The following is a 26574-nucleotide window of genomic DNA, read 5'->3' as shown; positions in this document are numbered from 1 at the left end:
CTGTAAGTTAAATTGATTCAATTTAATTAACAAGCATTTATTCAGTGCCTACCTGTGCACAGCACTATACTAGGCATACAAAAGAGATAGAAGATAAGATCCCTGCTCACTGGAAGCTTACAATCTGGATAGGAAAGATCTACACCTACAAGAAACAATAAAGAACCATTACAATGCACAGGAAAGTCAATACATTAATAAAATCTGAATTAAAAACACAAGAGTCCAAATGCAGACGATCAAGAGAGTGGTACAGTTGGGAATAAAGACTAGTCTGGATAATTTGACCAGAGGAAGCAAGCCTTGAATTTGGTATGATGGAAGTAATGAGCACATGGATTGATAGAGGAACAGGGTGATCATTCTATGGCCAGTAAAGGATAGAAAAGAAGGAGATATTCAAAGACAGGGTAATACAAACCAGCAAGTCAATTGCAGGGAATGGCAGGCAAATTGGCTCACCTCTGGAAAAGGACGTGAGTTAGGAGGTGTCATTGAAGTCACACAGGCCAGCTAAGGGCATTCAAAGTCAAGTTAAACTTTAAGTAAATAATAATGCTTAAGCACATCTATAAACTGAAGCTCTACCCCCCTATAAAAGCGTTTGTTTTCCTAACCTTAACAAAAAGCAAAGCAAAACTATGCAATATGAGAATCTAAACTCAGGAGATAGGATCATTGGAGGTCAAACGATCAGACTGTGATACAATAGCAATCATTTGTGGTGTCTTTTTTTTTTTTTACTCATAAAAGTTGGGTTGTCTAAGACCCATGTACTTCCTCAGCCCTGTGCTGATCTGGTCCCTAATTCACTTAGATATTTCTTCTAAAACAGCCATTTTATTTCATATTAAATCCAACAGCAAATAAAAAGGCCTTGGGTGTATATCTGTGTGGGTCATGGGTGGGGAGACAGGCAGAAAATAAAAGAGAAAACAGGGGGTTGGTTTCAAACAGTGAGTTAAGGAATGCTTAAAGTGAGTACTTTATGAAGATGTTTCTAAACTTGGAAAAAGAAGCTAAAGTAGCCCTGCTCCCAGGCCAAGAACACTAAGGCAGAAGAAATGTACAAAGTGAAATGAGCATAAGGTTTCTAAATTAACCTATATTGCTGAACCACATCCTCCTTTAAATTCAATTTGTTAGAGGAAAAAAATGTCAAGGAAATGGGTCAGGGGAGAAAATGGCAGTGCAGGAACAAATCCTTCATTTGGATTAAGGTGGAGATCCTTCTTGTCTCAGGAGGCCTGGTGATGACTTATTGACCAGTCTGACCTTGATAATCCTTCAGGGTTAAAACAGGAGCATAGCAACTCCACAATGCTTGTTCTCTGGGCCTTCACATAAGTCACTGCCCTTAAACAGCAAGGAGAAGAGTACTTCTGGGTCCACAACATATCTGTGAAAGTTACTGGCCACCAGCAGCTGCAGCTGTTAAAAATAAATTAATTAATTAATAATAAAAGAGAGAGAAGATGAGGAGGAAGCATATAAAGATATTGCTTTCAGTGTGCTTAATGATTCTGAATGAGGTATCCTGAAATCCATATTTTCCAAATGTGCTGCACATTGAGGGTTTTTTTTAATTAATCAAAATTTTTTAAAAATATACTTTTATTGATTTCAGAGAGGAAGGGAGAGGGAGCGAGAGAGAAACATCAATGATGAAGAGAGAATCATTGGTGGGCTGCTTTCTGCACACCCCCTACTGGGGATTGAGCCTACAACCCAGGCATGCGCCCTGACCAGGAATCGAACCCTGACCTCCTGGTTCATAGGTTGATGCTCAACCACTGAGCCACACCAGCTGGGCCAGTTTCCTTTTTTAAGGTTATTTTTTAAATCTTTATTGTCGAGAGTATTACAGTTGTTCTCCCTTTTTCCCCCCATTTCCTCCCTCCACCCAGTTCCTGCCCCGCCCCAAGCCTTCACCACCCTATTGTCTATGTCCATAGGTAATACATATCTATAATAGTAAAAGTTTAATATGCTAATTAGACCAGACATCCTCTGGACGTCCTTCTGGACAACCTTTCGGACCAAGCCGCAGTGGGGGCTGAGGCAGAGGCAGGCGGCCACCACGGCCAGGAGGGGCTGAACCCCTTGCACGAATTTCGTGCACCGGGCCTCTAGTATACATATAAATTCTTTGGTTAATCTCTCCCCCCTCATACTCCTTTACCTCTGAGATTTGTCAATCTGTTCCATGTTTCCATGCCTCTGGTTCTATTTTATTCATCAGTTTATTTTGTTCATTAGATTCTACATATAAGTGAGATCATGTGATATTTGTCTCTTTCTGATTGGCTTATTTCACTTAACATAATAATCTCCAGGTCCCTCCATGCTGTCTCAAAGGGTAATAAGTTATTTTTATAGCTGCATAGTATTCCATGGTATAAATGTACCACAGTTTTTTTATCCATTCATCTACTGAGGGACACTTGGGCTGTTCCCAGATCTGAACTATTATAAATAATGCTGCTATGAACATAGGGATGCATATATTTTTCTGACTGGTGTCTCAGGTTTCTTAGGATATATTCCTAGATGTGAGATCACAGGGTCAAATGGGAGTTCCATTTTTAATTTTTTGAAGAAACTTCACACTGTTTTCCACAGTGGCTGCACTATGTTTCTCTCTCTATCCCTTCCTCTCTCTCCAAAAAGTTAATAAAAAAACATCCTCAGGTGAGGATTTAAAAAAATAAATAAATAACATAAATAAATAAAAATGGGCAAAGAACCTGAATAGACATTTTTCCAAAGATGCATACAAATGGCCAACAGGTACATAAAAAGGTGCTCAACATCGTTTAATCATCACAGAAATGAAAATTAAAACTGCAATGAGATACCACTTAATACCTGTTAAAATGTCTGTTACCTAAAAGACAAGAGAAATACTGAGGAGGATGCCAAGAAAAGAGAACCCTTTGTGCACTGCTGGTGGGAATGTAAACTGGTGCAGTTACTGTGGAAAACAGTATAGAGATTCCTCAAGAAATTAAAAATAGGACTATCATATGATCCAGCAATCTCACTTCTGGATATATATCCGTGGAAAACAGTATAGAGATTCCTCAAGAAATTAAAAATAGGACTATCATATGATCCTGCAATCTCACTCTGGATATATATCCAAAGAAAATGAAATCATTAATCAGTATTCCCACATTTGCTATTGTATTACTCACAATAGCCAGGGTATGCAAACTACCTAAGTGTCCATCTATGGATGAATGAATTAAAAATGTGATATATATATTAATATATATATATATATAGTTGAAATACAAATATATAATACAATAATCTATAATAATAAACACGTAATATGCTAATTAGACCAGATATCCTTCTGGACGACCTTCTGGATGAAGCCAGGGCTGTGAGAGAAGCCTGGGTCCTGGATGCTGGAGGGAAGCCGGTGCCAGCAGCCGGGGAAAGGAAGGCCTACTCTTGCACAAATTTCGTGCATCGGGCCTCTAGTTAATTAATAAATAATAAATAATTAACTGTTTTGTGTACTGATAACTATAAACTGACTTTTTCCCACCCTGTGTGTGTGTGTGTGTGTGTGTGTGTATCCCAATGTCCCAATGGAATAGTATTCAGCCTTATAAAAGAAGGCAATTCTGCCATTTGTGACAATATAGATGAAACGAGGGGACATTATGCTAAGTGACATAAGCCAGACAGAGAAAGACAAACACTGCATGGTATCTTCTATATGTGTACTCTAACAACAACAACAAACTTGACCTCAGAGAAAAGGAGAGAAGAATGGTGGTTGTCAGCAGCATGGAGGATGGGGGAAGAGGGAAAGGGTGGTGAAAGGGTATGAATTTTTAGTTATAAGATGAATAAGGTCTGAGGCTGTAATGTACAACATGGTAACTGTATATAATAATACTGTATTGTATAATTGAAATTTTCTAAAAGAACAGAACTTAAGTGTTCTCGTCAAAAGAAATCAAAAGGTAAATATGTGAGATGATGGATGTGTTAATTCACTCGAAGGTGAGAATCCTTTCATAATGTATGTGCTCATCAAATCATTACATGCACACTTTAAATGTATTACAATTTTATTTGTTAATTATACCTCAATAAAGCTGAAAAAATTTAATGCATTTAAGAAAAAAGTGGCTTAGTGACACACAAAAAAAATCAAAGGAAAACATAACTAAGGATACAGCTGCATTCAGTCCTGGCCCAGAAGCTCAGCCAACATGAAAGGAGAACCATGTTGAAAGAACCATAGGAAAATGCAGCTCAGCCCTGATCGCTTCTAAACTTAGGGCACAATGTGGCCTGAAGCCATATAACCACTCTCCTGTCCATCTCTGTGCACCAATACATTTCTCTTTTGTTCTACTTAAACCAATGCAGGAGGTAGGTAGGAGGGGAAAGGAGTTAGGAGGGAAACATTGAAAAAATGTTCACTGACCTTCTTAGGCATCACTTTTCCATGTGGAACACAAAGTAGAGTAATTTTGACAAATAGAAATATGCTTGACTCTAATATTTTAAAAATTAACGAGATTAAAAAGGAAGGTTAATGAATCAGAAAAGGCTTTGACAATCAATGGTGGTGAGCTCAGAGGACCCTCATGGGATACTCCCAGTGTGTCTTTCTAGGTCCAAAAATGGTCCACATGGGCAGGAGAGAGTCTGCATGTGTATCTATTTGTATATCACTATATAGTGGGGTTTTTTTTCAGTCATTTTGCAAGATCACTTTTCTGTCACTACTGCTGAGTTTACATCCTGAATGTTTCTTTCTCCCGCTGGGACAACAAGCAAACCCCCAGGAGAAGATGCCTGAGAAGGGCTAGGAGGGTGGACAGCAGGAGTGGGGGATGATTTGCTTAGTAAGGGTAATTATGCCACTCGGCGGCAAAGCCCCCATTTAAAGAAAGAAAAAAAGATCATACTGTTTGTAGGCATAAAAGAAAATTGCAAACAGAAACACATCTCCAACCTGCTCGAGCCGCTGCCATTTTCTTGTTTCGCAGTTTGTTCTCCAGAGCTTGCTACACAAAGGAAACGGTGGGAGAAAAACATGAAATTTGCGGGTGTTTTCCACTACTTCCGTAAAGGCGATGGTTCTGTGAAATACATTGCAACCTACCTGTTTCATCTTCTTTTGTAGATCCAGGTTGGCTTGCTTCTGGCCCTTTGCGGTAGCATTCAGATAATAGATGGTCAAACTATATTTTTAAAAAAGATAACATGTACGGCATTTTTTTCAGTTTCTCAATATTCCTCTTAAATTTACAGTCAGTCATAGAATGTTGGCACTGGAGTAGACTTTAAGGTATTTTCTACTCTAAACCTCTTATTTTGTAGATAAAAGACTGGGTGAGCCCTAGCCACTTTGGCTGAGTGGATAGAGTGTCAGCCTTGGGACTGAAGGGTCATGGGTTCAATTCCAGTCAAGAGCATTATCTTGGTGTCAATGTTTCTCTCTCTCTGTATCTCTCCTTCCCTTCCACTCTCTAAATATCAATGGAAAAATATCTTCGGGTGAGGATTAACAACAACAACAAAAAAGACTGGGTGAGGTACAGAGAGGTTAAATGCACTCAGTTACATGGGGACTGGGAAGGAGTGGACCCGGGAAGTTGACCCTCAAGTCCTGTTCTCCACAGCCAGGGGCTCTGCTCACTGTGTCTCACTACCTAATGTTAGCCTCTTTGGGGAAATGTATTAACATCAGTTTAAATTATAATTGAAAGTAACATTTTAAATGGACGTCAATGGCCTCGACGACAATGGACTATCTACTGATGCTTAGGGAATGTGTCAAATAAAAAGGAAACTGACTTTTTGCCTTAAATGCCTTCCTTTGGCTTTTATAACTAAGAATATAATCCTCATAGGCATAGTTAACTAACATGAATTTTTTTTCCTATAGAATGTATTGTTTGCATTTCTCCCTCCTTCGAAAAGAAGATGCGTTATAAAGGAATATTCTTGCCTTTAAAGTGACATTTATGTTTCTAGAAAGAGCAAATTCCAGCCAAACATTGCAGCAAAAATCAATATGCTCATTTTACTTAAAGCAAAACAAATAAACAAAAAGAAAAAATGCAATAAAAAAAGTAACTGGCATTTCTCTTTGTTGCAAATAACTGGATACTGAACACATTTCCTCTGCTCACCAATGTGCCAGACTATATCCTTTGTGAGCCATCTGGTGCTGGCAACACAATTAATGATATGGTTTAGCTGAGTTTGTTTACCTCTTATGTGAGTGGCAGGAGTTTGAATGAAATTACATACATGAAAGCATTAGGTACAGTATCTGGCATAAAGTAGGTGCTCAACAAGTGTTTGTGTGTGGGGGGGTGTGCGCGAGTATGTGTGTTGTCTATAATAATAAAAGCGTAATATGCAAATAGACTGAATGGCCAATAGTGGAACCATCCGGACGCCCTTCTGGACGACCTTCCGGATGACCTTCTGGATGAAGCCGAAGCTGCGAGGGCCAAGGCAGCCGGGGCTGCAAAGGCCTACTCTTGCATGAATTTTGTGCATCGGGCCTCTAGTAGTAGTAGAAAGCTTTTCTTAGAATAGTGCCCAGAGTAGGAGGGGAAACTCAAAGACCTCACAAGTCATTTGCAGTTCTGGATTTCCCTGTTTATTCTTCACTTTTTTCCCCATCTTGTGATGTACCTTAAATGTATATTCTTTATAAATCATTTTCTAGTCTCCAAAGGAATAAAATTTCCTGCAGAGAACTAACCTAAACTCTACTCAGTTACCCAAAACCACCTAAGATGATTTAATATGACCCACTGGGGAAATTCAAAATGCTTGTAACATTCTCTAATTAAAGGTAATAAAAAGCCAAGCCAATTGTTTGGGCCCCATAAAGTGGAACAAGAGACCTCAAGATTTGAAAAATAAAATCACCAACAAAACTGAAATTTGGCTTTTAAATGAGAACCTGAGAACTGAAATTAACCTTGCAGTCTCTCTATTTGACCTTCTTCTATCCTGCCTGCTTTCCTCTAGACCAGCGGTTCTCACCCTGTGGGTCTCGACCCCTTTGGGGGTTGAATGACCCTTTCACAGGGGTCGCCTAAGACCATCGGAAAACACATATATAATTACATATTGTTCTTGTGATTAATCACTATGCTTTAATTATGTTCAATTTGTAACAATGAAATTGGGGGTCACCACAACATGAGGAACTGTATTAAAGGGTCGCGGCATTAGGAAGGTTGAGAACCATTGCTCTAGACCTAGTCACACTATACGAGGTGGGCGAATGGTGGCTTCCAGGGCAAATCTGATTCTTGGCCTGTGTCGTATGGCCCATGAGCTAAGAATGGTTTTTATAAGAATTTATATAATATCCTCAATTTTACTTCTTGGTCCACAAAGCCTAAAATATCTACTCTCCAGCCCTTTAAGGACAAATCTGCTCACCCTGGGAATAGAGTATCCCTGACAAGTGGCTTCCAGTCCTCCTGAACATGCCCATTCATCCTAAACTCAGTGCTTGGTACTTATGAGTGGGGGGAATAAGAGGTGGGAAATAGACATGGGTTTGAATCTGCTTATTAGCCATTAGATTTGGGGGAGATCTTCATGTGCTATTGATAATATGATCCGTGATCGATAATAATTCTTGTGCAAATTAAATGAGTTAATATGTGGGTAAGCACCTGTAGCAAAGGCCATTTTAGCTCCTCTTCCACACCCCAAGACAGCTTATTAAAGACTTAGTTAGTGGCACTGAAACAATATTGGTCCTTTGCTTAAAAATAAATCCATCAACTAGTTAAGAATATAGTTATAAATCTGACATTAAGTTTTGTGTGTGTGTGTGTTTAAGTGAGATCACATTTTTACCATCAAAGGGCTTTGACTTTTAAAAGCTGCAGGATACATAACATGTTCTCAGAAGCCACTCTATTGTGAAAACATGGAACAGGAAAACTCGCTTCAAGGCCATCTGGGGACACATGATGCCTCCAGCTTGTCATTTTCCAACACATCTGCCCCAGAGATTTACTATCAGATCCTAAATACCACCCCATGACCCAGGTTCTAGTGTATAATAGGAATCTGTCCAGTAAGAATAAAAAAATATCTAAGCTATAGTATCTTACTTTCTTAAAAATTAGAATGGGATTTTGCATAAGTTTCAGGTATCCAATTGAAATGAAACAAGTTGAGCCCAATTTCATTTGATTGAAATATTAGTCTCTAAAAAAATAGTAATCTCTTTTCCTGTTTAGTTATCCCCACAGGCTAGCACCTCTCCCTCAAAGAAGGCGTCATGGTGTGAAGGGGTGAATGTTGGATTTACGGTCCAAGTCCTACAATTAGTATTTTGCTCTGGTCTCATCTAGGGAAAATCACTTCCCCCCTCTAAGTCAGTTTCTTAATTTATACAATTGAAGAACATAGCACCTGCCTTCGTTGATGTGGCCCATGACCATGACCATCACTAAGACGAGGGGAACAAGGTGCCTCAGACCCAGCTCATTTACCTCAAACATTGGGAGGTGTCTCACTAAGATTTCCTAGTTTTCCTTTTATTGAAACAAATCCAACCTGTATGTCAGCTTTGTTTCCAGTGTCCCTGAGGAAGATTTCATTCGTGCCCTCCTTGACTGAGGGCAGTGGCAGTTCCAAATGTTCTATTGAGGAAGGTCTTGGGGAATAACGGTAGCTCTTCCACAGCAAGCATATATTTTTACTTAGAATCTAAGTTTATCTGTGGTGGCCAAGAGTCAGAAGCCAGTGAAAGGAATATGGAAACAAAATCTCCCTCTCAAGTTCTCCTCTAAGTATCACCTCTGACTTTAAAGGGACCGACTAGGTGACCTACCCAAGACCCTCTGGTCCTCTGGTTCTATTACTATGGACACACAGTTACTGATGGCTTCCTAGGCACCAGGACATGGTGATGTTTTAAGACCCCATAAGCCCTGATCCCTGAAATATATTCCCAAGGGGAATATTAGCTTAGACGCTCATCACTTCTGTGTGTTCACAGCCATCTGCTTTATGGAACAAGGGTGGGGGGAGGGACGCTCAATGTGCTGATTAGATCTAGCATTTAGCCTTTATGTTTCCCTTGCTTTTAGCTGTTAATCGATAATTATTTTGGTTACTTAGGAACAAATCTTATAATCCCAGGCAGGCGAAGACAGATGCAGATGGCTGTGTATTATGTCCAAGAGGATCTGAATATGGCTCATAAACGTTAGCCTCTCACGACCATGTGAATCAGCACTGAATCTGGTTAGGCCGTAGCACAACCCTTGGAGAGAGTGAGAGAGCAGAGAAAGCTGAAACTGAAAGGGCGCCAGGAAGCACATGACGAAGGCTCTTTCCATGAGGAGAGAGAGCACTTACACCATAACCAAAACCACAGCAATGACCAGTCCAGGATTAGAAAGCTGTCTCAAGATCTTGGCCATCCAGCTCGGGAAATCATGCTCCAGTGTTTCTCCAATGACTTCGAACATCCTATTTTTGCCACTGGAGACAAAGAAAAAAGAGGAGATAAGTTTATTTAAAACATATGGGAACCATGGTTACAGAAGAAAACTAGAAATCTTTCGCAAACACGGCCTAAATCCTCTTTAAGGTTAGGAATCTGATGTTTCGCTATAACTCTTGATACTTTGACCTCGTATTGTCAACATATGGATAAGATGTGATCAATTTGATCCCAACATAATCACATGCTCAAAGCCTGTAGGAAATTCACCACAGAATCAGGAGACAAATTTTAAAAGCTGTATGTCTAAGATTTTGATTGAAATGTGTTTTATAAATAGCTTATCAGTCTACCCCCTCAGCCAGCTCTCCTTGTAAAAGAACACTCTCTTTGGGCTGAATAAACAGTGCACTCAGTTTTTTAATTTGCTGTGGAGATGAGCATAAGGAATAGCTTAATGGAGTCAAATCCAAAAATAACCCAAGACATCTTTCCATGCAATAGCTTCTATCTCATTTTCCACCAAACCTCCTTCATGAGAGCTATTAATAGGTAACCACACTGAGTGATGAGTCCTTTCTCTCTGTGTATTTCTTCTGGACAGGTCTTAAAAAGTACCAACCCAGTTCCACTGCCAAGCACATAAAATGGGAAGAGAAGGAAAAATGAGCTTTAAAAGCAAAGGTCCTAAATGGGCTGGTTCTCAGCCCATTAAAATGAGACCAAAACCCTATAAACCAGAAAAATGAGAACAGATGTCTGTATTAACTCAGTACATAAGATTAAAATTATAAAGTAATATCCATCCTGCTAACTTATTTTTGATTATGCATATTGATTTTACTATGAAAAGATGTAATTTTCAGAAAAGATCCTAGGTGTTTTTATCACCACGTTTTATGTATCATCAGAATAATGGTTGGTATAACACAATATAATATTTTGGTTTCACTATTTTTTATCTTTAAAACATTCTCAATTACTAAAAGAACATAACCCACAAGGTGCAGATCAATTTCTTTCTCCTGATCTAATAATATTTTCCAATAACCTAAGAATAACTCCAATCATGTTCTCAGGTGTGGCTGGACTACTGGGGTATAAATTTTGCTTCACAAATTATAGAGCTCCACACTAACTAGAAAAGCCTAAGGTACATAAAGGAGAATGAAGTTTATAGACAAGTTAAGATGATAGCAACTTATTCCACTAAAGTTTATTATCTTTAAATATCTGTATCCCAGCCATAGGGAATACAGCCGCTGTAAAAAGGTAAGCAAGGGGGAGAGAAGATAAGACAATCTACTCTCCCTTCTCCAGCTTGTCCGGCTGTGCTAATGAATGTGGTTAGAATGGGAAGCAGGGATTGGAATTATACAAAATATTCCATACCTACAAAGGTCTTCTTTGCATCCTAGTGTGTCCCAAGTGCAAAGTTATTGGCAACTCTGGGGATTCTCGGATAACTTTTCTAGGTCAGGTCTCTTACCAAGAATAGAGATCTATTAATTTCATACCAACTAGAGAAGCATATATAAATTCTTGGCAATCCCTTTTTCTGACAGGTAAGCCAACATATGTCACTTCACAATATTCCCAGAAATCCTTTCCAGTCTGCTGTGACCATAAAGTCAAGTGAAATGCTAGTGCACTTACCCTATGGTTTTCCCATGAACATAGCTCCATCAGCCCTACATCGGGACAGTCTAAGAGCACACCTGTCTTTCCAGCCAGACTGAAAGCTCTGCAGGATGAAAATCTATGCCCACGTCCATCCCACTTCTGGCTTCGTGTTTAGTGCACAATTCATTAATTCAAGCTATTAGCTAACACTCTACTGTGTTGTGGACCCAGAAAAATGAAAACATTCCCCCTTCTGGGAGTCAGCTACACTATTAAGAAAAATAGGCACATAGGATAGTAGGATTGCAAATGAGTGATGTAATAGTAGTGTCACAATACAATATAAACCTAAACATATTGTATGATCTCACTATTTTTTAAAATCTGCATTAAGAGAAAAACAGAATACAAAATACCAAAGTTGGTATGTCAGGACTTTGTGGGTTACAGATAATTTTGTATTTTGGGTTGTTGTTTTTTTTCATGTGAAAATTTTTCTACAATTTCCAGGTTTTTTAGTACAAACACATATAACCTTTGCAGTAAGATGAAAATATATAAATACATAATTGCCATGATGTTAGCAGGGAGGGATATGAGAACTTAGAGAAGTCGAAATTTTTCAAGATTATTAATGAGGGGGCTGGAGGAGAAATATCAAGTGTCAGGAAATATGGTGGAGCAATTAGAAGGTTCTTCTTCATCCGAACACCAAAGAAATAGTTTTTAAATTATTGAACTGTTTAAGGTAAATCCACTTCATAGTCTATTGGAATGATTTTTCTGGGAAAATCACCCTCCCTAGCCAGGTCTTGTGAAACCAGAACAAGCTAAACTATCTCATCAAATGGCTTTGCAGAATGGATCTTCTTAGGTATTGTAGCCACCATACCTGAAAATATACCTGCATCTAGGAGCAACTAGATGGTGTCTCCATTAGCCTACTTCAAATGCATATTTGCCAACTGGCTGCCAGCCCAGGAACCAGGAAGTGTCAGACACCCTTTACTCAACAGGCTGGGCAAATCGCCTCAAACTCAGGGTCCCTAAGAATGGTAAGTCATGAGGCTCCTTCATTTTCACCTAATTTTTAAGGCTGAACAACCCTTTTAAACTTTTAAGTCCAAACAAATTTTTCAAAGTATATATTCTTTTTCCCCCAAGTGAGAAAACTGGCAGGAAAAATAGACTCTCTAAATAGGATAGAGAAAACACCTTCCCAATACTCTGTTGAAAATATTTAAATTTTCTTGATCTCAAAATAGTGATATATATTTAGTAATTTTGCCCAAGTTTTCCAATTAGAAAATACTTGTTCAAAATCATATATTATGCCTTAAACACAGACTGATTTTTTTTTCATTACAACCATAGTAACTCATGATATAAAGAGAGGCAGAGGAGTTAGAGCTCAAAAATATAAAACTGTTCAGTCACTCTAGGTGTCTAGCTCAATGATATTTTTAATATGAATGTACCTGTATAACCACCACCCTGCTATGTGTTGACAGTGTGGGATTTCCCTTATAGACAGTTAAGTTCCTTTGATATGCTTTCCTAAGGATCAATTTCCAATTAAAAAGTTAAAAGCACACCTAAAACTTATCCTGAATATTTAGTTGTTGAGTAATTTGCAGTTAACAAATATTTGTATGGCTTACCTCTTGAACTTTGTACTCTGAATTTTATCCAGGATTTATTGAGACCAATCTCTCCTTCAAGACTGTAATTTCATATTTAGTCTCCAGATGTCACTCTCTGCATTATTTATTTCAGCCTACTGGGGGGGGGGGGGGGGGCGGGTGACCAGGACTTGTCAACATCAGCTTCCTGAATTGACAGACCTCCAGCTGTTTTTGCCCAATCCACTGGCTTAACATTTTCTTTCTTTCTTTTCCAGTAAAGCAATAATAACTCAAACTATTATTAGAGTGAAATGCCTCCTTTATACTTAAGCAGATGGGCAACAAAGCCTTTGACTTTAATTTAGTAACTTGGGTTTGACGGCATGACAGGGAAATTATATGTGGCCATTATGGCATCACGGTTGACATTCACATGGCTTTTCACATTCATATTTTCTTCACGGAAAAGGAGGAAAGTTCCCAGATCCTGGGAACTTTGCTGTCTTGATAAGTGTTTAGAGAGCAAAGGATGTTAGAAAACTGTAGAAGGTACATTTCCAACTTGGATGAAAGAACCTTCTTGACTCTTTATTACTACTCAAGTGATTTATCCTTGTTATTTAGGGAGAATGTATATGAGAAACAGCTTTAATATTTTACTGGCATGTAGCATGGATTATAAATTGTAAGAGCTTCTTTATGTTATTATCTAACTAGAGGCCCGGTGTATGAGATTCGTGCACTGGGGTGGGGATCCCTCAGCCCAGCCTGCACCCTCTTGCAGTCTGGGACCCCTCACTTTTTACTGCCCTCCAGCAGTGGAGGCAGGAAAGGGTCCTGCCACCGCCGCTGCGCTCGCCAGCCATGAGCCTGGCTTCTGGCTGAGTGGCACTCCGCCTGTGGGAGTGCACTGACCACCAGGGGGCAGCTCCTGCATTGAGCACCTGCCCCCTGGTGGTCAGTGCATCATAGCAACCTATTGTTCCATTGTTCCACCGTTCGGTTGATTTGCATATTACACTTTTATTATATAGGATAATGATTCCATGTCATAGGTGGCATGTGGGTAGTCTGCTATATTTATTTATGTTATATTTTATTTTTTCAATGTGGTGGTTGACAAGAGACATAGCAATAGCTTCAATTGTCTGGATGTGAAGGCCCAGCATCAGGAAAACCTTCACCTATAGACTAGCTCTTTGCTATCTCCTTGTATGGACATAGCTCAGATTGATTGTCCCTATTTTACCCAGGCAGAGCCTGGAGCAGTTAAATCATTTTCCCTTCTATAATTCCCACATGAGAAAATAGATGGAACTTGCCTAAGAATCTCCATGACACAGAATGAGCCAGAATACCCAAAGGATCTCATTGCCACATACCAAAATGCCATCATTTGAAAACAACTAAAATAACTCGTACAATGATTGACCACTCCTATCCCCAAGCCTGAAAGAAAACTGTGCCCAAATGGAATTTCAAAGACAAGCACCTGAAGGGGCCACAGTCAAAAGATGGCGGGAGGGAGACGATCATGTAGAGGACAGGCATGGTGGACAGGAAGAGGATGAGCAAGAGCATGCCCAGGTAGAAATTATTCGATCTGGAAGCTTTGAAGACTCTGGCCTCAGGGACGTTGCAACACATCACGGCCCAGCCCTGGAAGTACATGGATGTGTGGAGTCGAAGGATATTGATGCCTGGGAGGCTGGGTGCAAAGAAAGAGCCCATCCTAGAAAGGAAAACAGAACTCGGGTCAATTCAGGTCCTCCCTCCAGAACAACGCCACACAGCACCTGTTTGTGTCACATCATGCTTACTTGCCAAAGGCAGAAAATGCCACTCTCAACCACACAAGCCCTTTGTATAAATAATGCATTTCCATCTTTTACACACATTTTGCCATCTCCCCCATTATTATAGGTATTGTATACATATTTCCTTCATAGAAACTATATAGATTCCTAATCATATCTACTATTAGTAAGTTTAAATTACAACAAAGTATATATATGTATGACATTTGTTTTCTTTCTGTCTCCTACTTCTAAAATAAACTTCATTTCCCTTAATATGCATATAATTGATTAACATAGCCAAAAAATGAACTTTTTAATAACTGACTCTTAAAAAGCACTCATTCAACTCAAATAAACTGCACATTTGGATTAAGTACTTTTGTCATGGCTAATAAATTCTCATTTAATGAAAGAGAAATTATTAAATTATGTAGGCAAGGAAATACTAGTGCTGGGAACCTTCTGAGGTTAGCCATGAATGAGAAGATGTAGGTTATTTGACTGTGTACACAAAATATAAGCATATCACATGGCCTCTTTGCAAATCAGGTGTGCCTTTCAGTGGTGCTCCATTGTGCTGATCCCCCAGCTTTTCTGGAACCAAGAGTGGGGAAAAAAGTGCTTGAGGGTGTGTGTGGGGGGGGGTATGTGTGTGTGTGTGTGTACATCTACACTGAAGAGTTTTATTTGAGCTGATGGGAACGATGTATTTGTGTCTAATATGCTATGTTTTGTTGATATCCTGTAGCAAAGCTTTATGTGTTTTTGAGATGAAATTCAACACATCTCAGTTTAGTTTATCTGTCTACATTTTTACGTTAGCTTGTCCTGGAAATCACTGCTTTGTATATAAGATATTTTAAAAGTATTTTAAACAAAAACTACTTAGAAAACTTCTCTAAGGTCATTCTTACTTTATGATATCATTGGTTATTGCAACAAAATAAATTTTAATTTTATTTGATGAGAAAATTCATTAGCACCATAAAACCATATTAATAGAAATTAGTTCAAAACCAAAAAGAGGTTTTAGATGTTACTTATTTTAGAAGTTTAAGCAGAGTCCTATTTTTAAAACTGTCCAAACTATAATAAAAACCTGAACATTTCAGGTTAGGATTATCATTTTAATCCATTCAATGTAAATTTGGTATATTATTTGGGGATTGGAACTGAGTTAGATGAAGAAATTAGTTTCTGCTATAATTGAACTTATGAAACCCAACACTAAACAATTTCATTGAAAAGTGGAATCTTGTCACAATTCATATTGTCTTGCTAGGATTCCACACAACAGATCTGAATGATATTTTAACATCCTGCATTGAATTGACAAGAGACTTTGTAGGAAGTTAAACTAATTTTTTTAAATGGTACGGACTTTGGGTGATAATGACATGTCCAGGTAGGTTCATCAGTTGTAACAAATGTACCACTCAGGTGTGGATTCGATAATGGGGGAGGCTGTGCATGTGTAAGGGCAAGGGGGATATAAGGACTTTGCACTTTCTATTCACTTCTGCTGTGAATCTAAAATGTCTCTAAAGTATAAACTCCATTAATTTTTAAAAAAAGAGAAAATAAACTTTGGAAAAGCATAGTGTATCTTGGTTACAGATTAGCAAGAAAGAACCTAGAACCACAAAAGCATGAACAAGTGAGTGAGTACAGGTCTTCCAAAGCACTAGATAATATTCCCAAATGCTAATATTCATAATGTAATGTGGTTTTGGATGATGCTCTAGCCCAGAGATTTTCAACCGGTGTCCTGCAAGAATTTTTAAAACATGCAATACCTGACTAGTTAGTTAAGGCCTCTGACCTCTTTTCCCTTAGATTGTCAAATAAAAAAAAATATGACAACAGCCAACACAACAATAGCCATCTAGTGTGAATTGATCGAAATATACCATTTTTTGTTGTTAGATTGGCAAAAAATATATATATAACATGTATTTTGGTGTGCTGCAGAATTTTAGTAATATTTATGTGTGCCATGAGATGAAAAAGGTTGAAAATCACTAATCTAACCCTTCTAAAAGTCAGGGTTGGCTATGTGATTTTTTTTCTGGTCAATAAAATAGGAATAAAACAGATGTGTCTCACCAGTCAGAGAAAGATAAATATCACATGATGTCACTCATTTGTGGAATATAATGAACAACATAAACTGATGAACAAAAACAGATCCAGACACAGAGAAGCATCAATCAGACCATCAAACCTCGGAGGGAAGGTAGGGGAGGGTGGGGGTAAGGGGGAGAGATCAACCAAAGGACTTGTATGCATGCATATAAGCCTAACCAATGGACACAGACACCAGGGGCGTGAGGGCATGAGTGGGGGGCAGGGGGCAATGGGGGGATAAGAAAAAAAGAGAAGAAAAAAAAAGAGGTGTCTCACTGCTGGGTGGAAACACTAAGAGCCCTGTGTGTTTTTCGCTCTTTACTACTCCGACCAGCCATTCCAGGTGGGTCCTACTGATGCCTGTGTAGGACTCCAAGAAAGGGTAACTTACAAGAGTGGAGCCCTTGGTCAGCCCACATCAGACTTATAGAGTCTAATTTTGGGGTCTATGTTTCATTGCTGATCAACCTAGTCTATCCTTAGGTACAATTTTGTACATAATTCAAGAACAAGACTTGTCTAAAGTCACATATATTTGCACATATACATACATCATTTTTTAAATTTGAATTCTTTATTGTTTAAAAGTATTACATACGTCTCCTTTTTCCCCCATCGACCTCTCCCCGGCTGCTCCCACCCCCCAGCACATGCCCTCACCTCTCTACTGTCTGTGTCCATTGGTTATGCTCATAAGCATGCATACAAGTCCTTTGGTTGATCTCTTACTCCCCCCGCTCCACATGCATCATTTGTCTGTATGCATATATATGTACACACTTATTATATGAATGTACATCTATAGATAAATAAATTTAAAATTTTCCAAATGAATATCACATAGGCATTTTGAACAAATGACACAGAGCCATAACCTAGAAAAACAGGTCCTGGCACACTGATATCAGAACCTTAATGCTCACTCTGTCATTGTTCATGACTCACCACTAATCAGCTTGGCTCACTAAGTCCCTTACCCAGACTTGATCCCATCATCTGTCAGGCAGAGATCACAGTAATACCTTAGCCTAATAAAATGCTTTTCTTCCAAGAAGATCAAAGCAGATGAAAGCTTCTTTTATTTAGCTCTTCTTATTACTCCAGTGACATGGTATATGTCAGGCAAATTATTCACGTGTGATCAACTGAGAAAATGAGGTAGTGAAGATGAAAGATTGGCAGGAGGGTATACCATGAGGCAATGTTGGAGCAATGTCCAAACCCATCTTCTCTCTCACTGTGTGTTCTTTGCTACCTCTACATCCTGCTACAATACAGATAACTTGTGCTTCGTCACTTAAAAAATGTGATTACAAAAGCCTATGCTGCCTATTTCAAAAATAATGAGGAATCTCAGACATAAAGGGGGTGGTGTGGGAGGAGATTAACCAAAGAACTTATATGCATATTTGCATAACCCATGGACACAGACAATAGTGCTGTGAATATCTGGGGGGTGAGGCGGGAAGGGGGAAGTCAGTGAGGGGAATAAAGGGGACATCTGTAATACTTTCAATAATAAAGATAAATTTACAAAATAAATGTGTAATATAAAGATTTACTGATCATTTCAGTCAATTCATAACAAACGGACTTTTACCTATAAATGTTTGACTTTAATAACATCAGAGTAAGGAATGTCCACTATTTAGAAACTCCTACAGCAGTAATTGAATGTCTCTAGTCACAAACTAAAGAAATTAGATTCAAAATCCCCATGCTCTCTTGATTGTTTCTGTAACAAGTGGTCAAACCCAGTTATCAGATCCTAATGCCTCATGAAATACATTACCATGAGTGAGTGCCCTTTTGCAAGAGAGCCTGTGAAAGGTAGGCTGCACACTCCACACACCTCCCTCACCAACTTCCTGGGAGTTAGAAAAAGAGAATTTGTACGAAGGGTTGACCTGAAGGTGAGTAACAGTTCTTTTGCTTCTGGAACTCTGGTGTGTGGCTATCTTTGTCTACTCAAAAAGCACGTTCACTTTCTAAAGTCCTCCTCAGACTCATCAGAAGCAAGACTTGCTCAATAGCTCAAGGATGAATACATAGAAAGCAAAAGTGCAATGATATTGCAGAGATTTTGATAATGGATCTACCCACGAGAGAACAAGGTTTTTAGATATTTCAGAATGTTAATATGAACAATAGCAATATATAGAAACAGTTGTGAAATTGCAAGTGAAAACAAGCAGGCAGCCATTACAACAGCTTTTCTAATAATGAAAAGGAATTTCTAGGCAAATGTGTTGTCTAAATTCTGAAAGAACAAGAAAGAGACATGCAGCACATGTGTGTACAAATGGCACCCCCCGGGCCTGAGGGATTTATGGCACTCTGCAAGAGCCAGGGAGTTTTTTCTGTTTTGTTTTTTAATATTTTTTATTGATTTCTTACAGAGAGGAAGGGAGAGAAATAGAGAGTCAGAAACATCGACCAGCTGCCTCCTGCACACCCCCTACTGGGGATGTGCCTGCAACCAAGGTACATGCCCTTGACCGGAATCAAACTTGGGACCTTTCAGTCCGCAGGCCGACGCTCTATCCACTGAGCCAAACCAGTCAGGGCAAGAGCCAGGGAGTTTTAAAACTGATATAACACAGTGCTTCCTCATTCCTGCAGTAGCAATGTGCAGCCCTCAATCAGCCACATTAGGCTTATAGACAACAGAATCCTCTCCAGGAAAGGAAAGATCCAGGACCCACAGAGGCTGTTACCTTGACTCTCTGTTAGTTATACGTTGGACCACCTTGACTTTCCTCTGCGTGGAGAATAAAGGATGCATTTCACTCCTTGGACACATAAGCCATAACTTGCGAATTTAACCAAAAAGTACATTTAAAATACACCTGACAATAGAGAACATAACCTTTTCTTTGCAGTGATTGATCTAATGAGGCCCAGGAATTTGACAGGCCCCATGGCAGCACGAATGGGTCTTTGGCTATGGTCTTTATATTACTAAAGTAAAACAATTTTAACTTTTGCAGGAGGTCCAGTCTCACAAAAGTTTAATAATTCAGGCCAGCCATGGTTGAAAGATTTGAGTAACATAAGATGCTTGTGCAAAAACTGAACTAGTCATTAGTAGTTGTACATAGGACAATGGTGTGATCAGTGGCACAATATTATAGTAGACACGTATCAACGGGATAAAGAAGCTCAATTGTAACTGCTTGTGGGTTGGCGTGCTCTTAGTTGAGTGACAGATTTACAAGACACATGGTCCCCAGATGAATTGCATGCTGTGATTCAATTTTTAAACTAAAAAATGGCTTTGACTATATCAATTCATCTTAACCTGTCAAGGTTTTCCGAGAGAATGCTTTCATTTGATAAAAGATATAACAATCCTTTGTACATCAAAAGGAATAATTCTGATGTGCAAATGGCCCTGTGAAAAAAGTTCCAAAATAATGATCATATTTTTAACTTGACCTTCCTAAAACATGTGTTTTATCTCTATACATTATTGGATTTGGTAAGATACTATTTTTTTTGTAAGATACTATTTTTAACAGTAGCTATAAGTTGTATTTTAAATGTATTCAATAGTGATGACAAGATAAAATCAGTTTCTCAGAAAGATCTCACAATTTATCCCATTCTTAACATGTAGTAATGTGATCATTAATGTTTCATTGTTAGATCCTAGTGTCACAGGACAGAAAATATAAAACGCTTTCCAATAATCTACCAACTAGAACACAGGTGCCCATCACCTGATGAAGGAGTGCTGGGCAAAACAGACAGATGCATTTGAAGACCAAAACTGAAGATTTGAAGAAGAAAAAAGTAAACTATTCACAGCCATCCATTCTACAAATGCAGATATTGACTTAGACACAGATTGTGATCTCCTTTGACACCGGGCCACAGTGTTTTATGCAATATTGATCTTGGAGGCTTTTCAAAAAGTGGTAGATTACCCAACAGCTGGCCTACCAGATCATGCCTTGGTTGAAGATCAGAGCGAGGACGTTGCCACTGATGTCAAATTCAGTATATGAAGGCTAGAAGAGACACAGACATTCATTGGATTAGTATCTCATGGGGTGAATATTGAAAGGCACGTGGTTTATGCTTCTACATAGGTATGGCTAAGTTCTCAACTATTTTCTTACAGCAACAATAGCGGGATGATCAATATAACAAATAATTAGCAATAAGTTAAGTAATAAAGCACCCTTTTAACATTGTAAAACTCATTTTAAAATGCTGTCATTCAGTGCTGTGAAAGCGTGGTGAGATAGGCTTTCATACACTGCTGGGGAGAGTAAATATTGGAGCAGCCTTTTAGAAAAACAATTTGAGGATACATATTTAAAGCTTTAAACACCTCACTCTTGTTAAGTCTACTTCTCATAATTTGTCTTAAAGCTATCTTAAGTGTTGAAAAATGTAAACAAGCAGAGATGAAGCCATCTAAATGTCTGATATTGGTTCAGTAACTAAAGTTTATCTATAAGATGACATATATCACAGCTAATTACATCATGTTGGAAGAGTATTTGCATACACAAGAGAAAACTATATTTTAACATTAAATGAAAAATATACAAAATTATACATTCATTATTTTATGTACTCTTTATGAAACTATGTGTAAAGAAAAGACTTGGAAGTATTCAACAAAATTAATAGTTATTTCATGTGGGGATGGGTTATAGCTTTTATTTTCTTCAAGTTTTGTATCTTGTAAAATATTTTTTAATAAAAATATGTGAATTTCTTTTACAATAAAATAATTAGAAAGAAACACAACAAAAGTTAAAGAAGTTATTGAACTGGATGTCCAGTGTTTGTCTCTGGGATGATACCATCCTGCGTAGGGTGGCAGGACCAGGCAGTTCTTTGTATAGAGGTGCCACTGATAGGAACTGAGGTAGGTATCTTCCTAGGGTGGCCCATCCAAAGGCTTCCAGGTGACATATTAGGCATTCTATAAGGAAAGCTTCTACCAATGGGATTAATGCAAAGGTAATACAGTTTGCTTCTATTTAATTTTAAAAAATACATATTTATTGATTTCAGAAAGTAAGGGAGAGAGAGATAGAAATATCAATGATGAGAAAGAATCATTGATCAGCTACCTCCTATATGCCCCCACATTGGGTATCAAGCCCACAACCCAGGCATGTGCCCTGACCATGAATCTAACTGTGACCTCCTGATTCATAGGTTGATGCTCAACCACTGAGCCACGACAGCAGGACTGCTTCTATTTAATTTAAAATAGAGAATAGTCAGGAAGGAGACTGAGGAATGGGTAACAAGAGCAAAAGAGAACAGCAAAAAGATAGGAGGTGAAAGGACCAAGAGACCATGAGTGTGGTAGGTCCCTATCACTGCCCCAGATGTTGACATCTGCACATGTAACTTCAGGCCATATATATCCTTATAATAACTCCCTCCCCAATACACACACACAAACATACACACATGACCTGAAAGTGTCTCTGTTATTCCCAAACTCAAGAACCCAAGCATATATTTGTAAGAAGGTAGATTTGCTAAAGAATTCTTGAATTCTTTGCTAAATGCTTTGCTAAAGACTTCTTGAATCTAGGTCAACTTCATCACATTCCCAAAGACAGTGGTACTCTCCTAGTCAACTGAAAGATACAAGCAATGTGCCTTGTTAGTAGATTCAGGGGATAAACAGCAAATGGCATAACAAGAATGATTAAATAACAAGGTAAAACGATACAGAATGAAACAATAGATAGCCCTATTATACTAGGCAGAACAAAGATGACCTGGATGATTTCAGCACAAATTCACTCAAGATATTGCAAAATTATATACAGAGTGTTTGTTAATTATCTAGATCTATAACATTTATAAGGTGCTACAAAAGAGACTTTGTTGACAGTCTTTGGTATAAAATCAACAATGAAAAAAAAACGTGGCCTTCATGGAGAAAAAAAATGCTTCCAATCATGAGAAACATCAATTCTGAGTATTTCTCCTTCCCTGGGAGAACTTTGCTCTGGATCATATATTCTCCTCTCCTGGAGCCCTGAGAGATCACATAACACATTTGACAAAAGCTCAGCTGGGTGGCCTGTGACATCTGTGGACTTAGTGCAGCTCTGTTCTGTGTCAGTTCCAAAATCAAACCTTCAATGTTGGCCTCTTAGAATAGTGTCATGATTTAGCCCAATAAACCACAGACAGTGAAAAAATGCAACCTTTCAGAACTGCATTCCCTTTATTCTCACGAGCACTCAAACCGCTTAAAGGTCATTTGAGATAAGATATTTTTGTTACCAGGTGACTAGAAAAACTCAAAGGACACACAGAGTACCTGTATGCAGCAAGGACAGCTGGAGGAATAGAAGCTTTGATGCATAAATTGACAAAGGGTATAGAGCAGTCCTACCAACCCAGGTGGCTTGGTGATACAGATACTTGACAGGCATGCAGACCTGAGAGTAAGACTCTGCCCAACCATTTCCTAGCTGGGTGAACTGGGCTGGTCACTAATCTCTCCTGGCTTCGGTTTCCTCATAGATAAATTTATGAAACAAATTAGATTAGGGGTTGGCACACTATGGTCCATGAGCCATATCTGGAGGATGGGGGAAGAGGCTTAAAATTTGAAGCTCCTAATCATGGCTTGGACTTTCCGATGACCAGACCACATCCTGAAGCTTTCCAAGTCCACCAAGACTTACTTCATGAGAACAAAAACTGTTCTTATCACCCAAGAAATTCCAAGGAATTGAGGAGCTCTGTGTCAGGTACCGGGGTCAAAGCTATTCCTAGTACTTTTATTGTTTATGAAATTACAAAGATATCAGGAGTTATGTGCCAGGAGCTTGGAATGAAGACCAAAATAAACATTTCTCATTATATCACACCTGCAAAAGCAAAAACACTATCCAGTCATTTATAGAGAAAGTTTGTTAACTTCTAAACTAAATAATTTCTAAAATCCCTTTCTAATTTAAAATATGTAATTGGTTGAACATTAGACCCAATTATTAAAGAATTGCTTTTCTGTAAATACCTTAGAAATTAATTTAATTCTGTAGACATTAAGCTCAGAAACTTCCACTCTAAAGATAAAACAAATGCGAGAAGGCACCCCCACACGTATACACACACACACACACACACACACACACACATACATAAAATTCAATGCTCATTCTTTTACAGGTGGATTTTTTAAACATATAAGACTATATTATAGTTTAAATTTTAAATCAATATTTTAATAACATCAGTGTAAATCAATTTGCAATGTGTTTAATTGCCTCTAAAATCTAAAAAGCTTAGAGGTAAATGAAGCTTGGGGAGTAAAAAGGTTTTCTTGAAATCTGAGTTAATGAATGTTTCAAATGGGATACGTATAATAAACTCACTAATAAGATTTTTAAGGGTCAGAAACCAAGGAGCCCATTTGGTTTGGGGCTAAGGTCCATAATAGTCAAGGGATTGGCAATTACCTTGTTTTATGTTGGGATCTTTGTTTGTGATGGGCTAGTCAGTCATCTACACAGAGGGAAGACATATGGTGCTCACTGGACTAAAGAGCCTGGGAAAACCCACTCTCTCTGCAAGTTTAGCTACTTGGGGCAGATCATCTACCTCTGAATATTGTGAAGTGCAATTCAGGATCTCAGATAGAATTCTGTTATTGCTATGACCTGCCTGACTTTCTTCACTCAAATCTCATTTCCCATGGTTGGAACCACTCCTTTTAGAACTGCTGGCTGGCCTGCCTGTGTCTCTAAGGCAATGCTTCTCAAGGGTGGTCCCCAGACCAGCAAGCAGCTTTACCTGGGAACTTGAGAGTAAATTCTCAGGTCCAACCCAGATCTCCTGAATCAGAAATCCTATCCTGCCTTTACGGGATTCTAATGTACCCTCATAGGTGAGAACCACTGACTGAGGACAAATCCTAGCCTCATCTACTAGGACAACTCAACGCCTTGAGGTTTGCACTTCAATCCTAGTTGCCTGTAGACACATACTGTCCAATATTCAAGTGGAACTTCAAATCCAGCTGTGCTGTCCCTTTTCCCATGTTCTCATCCCTTCATGGGATACCCATGACTTCTTACTGATTCTTTTCATGCCATCTTCCTGGATGGCTAAATAATATCTTCTTATCAGCTAGAGAACATCAGTTTATCTAATTCTATATCCAAACCTCTTCTGCTAGCTTTATTCTACTGCAAGTGACCTGTCTAAGCCTGGGAGTACCTTAAATTGCAAATGCCATAGATTGGCTCATGAATTAGTCATCATGTGGCAGATTCCCTTAAATGTCTAAGGTTATGAATTACAGTGAAAACCAACATGATGTAAATCTAGTTGATGGCTTTGAAGTTGATCAGACATGGGTTCTAGACTTAGTTCCACCCCTGATCAGCTTAATGTATAATGAAGGTATATTCAAATACAGAATATCACACAACCATCTAAAAACTATGTCATAAAAGAAGGGTTAACAGCATAGGAAAATGGTCACTGTTAGGTGAAAAAGCAAGCAACTAGTCATTAAATATATGTTTTAATAAAAATGTATTTTATACATTTGAATAATATATAAAATACATTTATATATATACATTTTAAATGTTTATAAAAATCTATAATGAATCTACAGTATTCGTTTATTTACATAAAAATAAATGTTAATACTATGTGATTCAAATAATCCAAATAAGCAATGCCATAGTGGTGAGATTACCTGTGATTTTTATTTTCATATTTAACGCACAGTGGATTTTACAGATTTTCTGTTCTCTGCCTGCACTGCTCATATTGTCCAGCTGCTGGACAAGGTATAATGTCCCTCACTGAGAATGCTTCCTTCCATCTCAAGCCTTTGAAATTCTGATCATCCTTTAAGACTTGGCTCAAATGCCTCCTCCTCTGTCATGTCTGCATTTCTATTGGCCTCTCCCCTCCCCCTCTGGAAATCCAATCACAGGGGATTTCTCCCATGGCATTTGCATTTTCTGCTAGGTACTGACAATGGAAGCTTGCAAGATTAAAGAGCAGTAAAGAATGTAAGAAACTGGTGAATGAATAAAACTGAAGAGGGCAGTGGTTTTTCAGCTCCAGCCAATTTCTCTGGAGTGGGAATATGAGTCTACAGTTTCCAGTCCTTCCACTACATTAGCAAAGCAATAAATTCATATTTTTAAAATGTAAATCTTCCAGTTCTAACATGTTAGCTCATTAAAAACAAACAAATCACTCTGTGGACCAAAGGAAAAAACCATCTGTAAGTTGAATCTAGCTTGCAAATCCAAGTGTGCAACCTCTCCTAAGACTTACATCTTTTCTCTGTATCCCTTTATCACCCAGCACCAGAGTTTGCCCATAATGTTTCGCACCTAGTAGGCATTCAATTTGTGTAAGCTGTTCACTTGGTGGATCGATGATAATCAAATCCACATCAGAGATCCATCATCCAACTTCAATGCTTTAAAAATTGTTTTAATGCTGAGCTTCTCTCTGAAGCACTTTCCAAAGGTAACATGGAAGAAAATTCTTTCTCTATGACCTAAGACAGAAACTTGTTTTTTTCTGTACTTTGTACTAATTCAAGAGCACTGTCAGCACTCAATGGATAATAAATCAATCATTTAATTACAGCGTTTATGCATCCAGGTCATGTTGCATTGACTTCATATTTAAAGCAAAATTTTCTAGCACTTAAGAAGAAAGTGCTAAAAAGCAAGCATAAGCTAAGCAATAGTCTAACAAAAAAAGGGCAATTTTTATGTCTGCATCAGAAGAGCTGAATCAGGCAAGAAAAACAGAAATGAAACCAAGCCAGCTGAATACCTCATAGCAGGGAACGGGAAAGCAATGCAACAGCATCCTGGATCTATAGCATTACCTCACTATCGTTCACCAAAGAGCATTACCTAACTGCTTTTGGCTCGTCTGAGAGCCA

The 26574-nt window shown here is 38.4% G+C and overlaps 1 protein-coding gene across 1 annotated transcript in view; it reads right to left on the bottom strand.

The window, feature by feature from the left end:
- Nucleotides 1-1291: 1291 nt before the first annotated feature.
- The window catches only part of TMC1 (transmembrane channel like 1), a 235628-nt gene continuing 210345 nt past the window's right edge, over nt 1292-26574 (bottom strand). Inside the window, exons 18-23 of the mRNA XM_023752328.1 lie at nt 20595-20662; nt 14216-14455; nt 9388-9513; nt 5138-5216; nt 4988-5039; nt 1292-1431 (exon numbers count right to left, since the gene is read on the bottom strand). Coding sequence (XP_023608096.1) covers nt 1409-1431; nt 4988-5039; nt 5138-5216; nt 9388-9513; nt 14216-14455; nt 20595-20662 — 588 coding nt within the window. The 3' untranslated portion in view covers nt 1292-1408. The remainder of the gene's footprint in view (nt 1432-4987; nt 5040-5137; nt 5217-9387; nt 9514-14215; nt 14456-20594; nt 20663-26574) is intronic.

Source organism: Myotis lucifugus, unplaced genomic scaffold (genome assembly GCF_000147115.1).
Source record: "Myotis lucifugus unplaced genomic scaffold, Myoluc2.0 scaffold_31, whole genome shotgun sequence".
Classification (NCBI taxonomy): domain Eukaryota; kingdom Metazoa; phylum Chordata; class Mammalia; order Chiroptera; family Vespertilionidae; genus Myotis; species Myotis lucifugus.
Note: the sequence above shows the minus strand (reverse complement) of the source record. Positions and strands in the feature narration are given on the sequence as shown.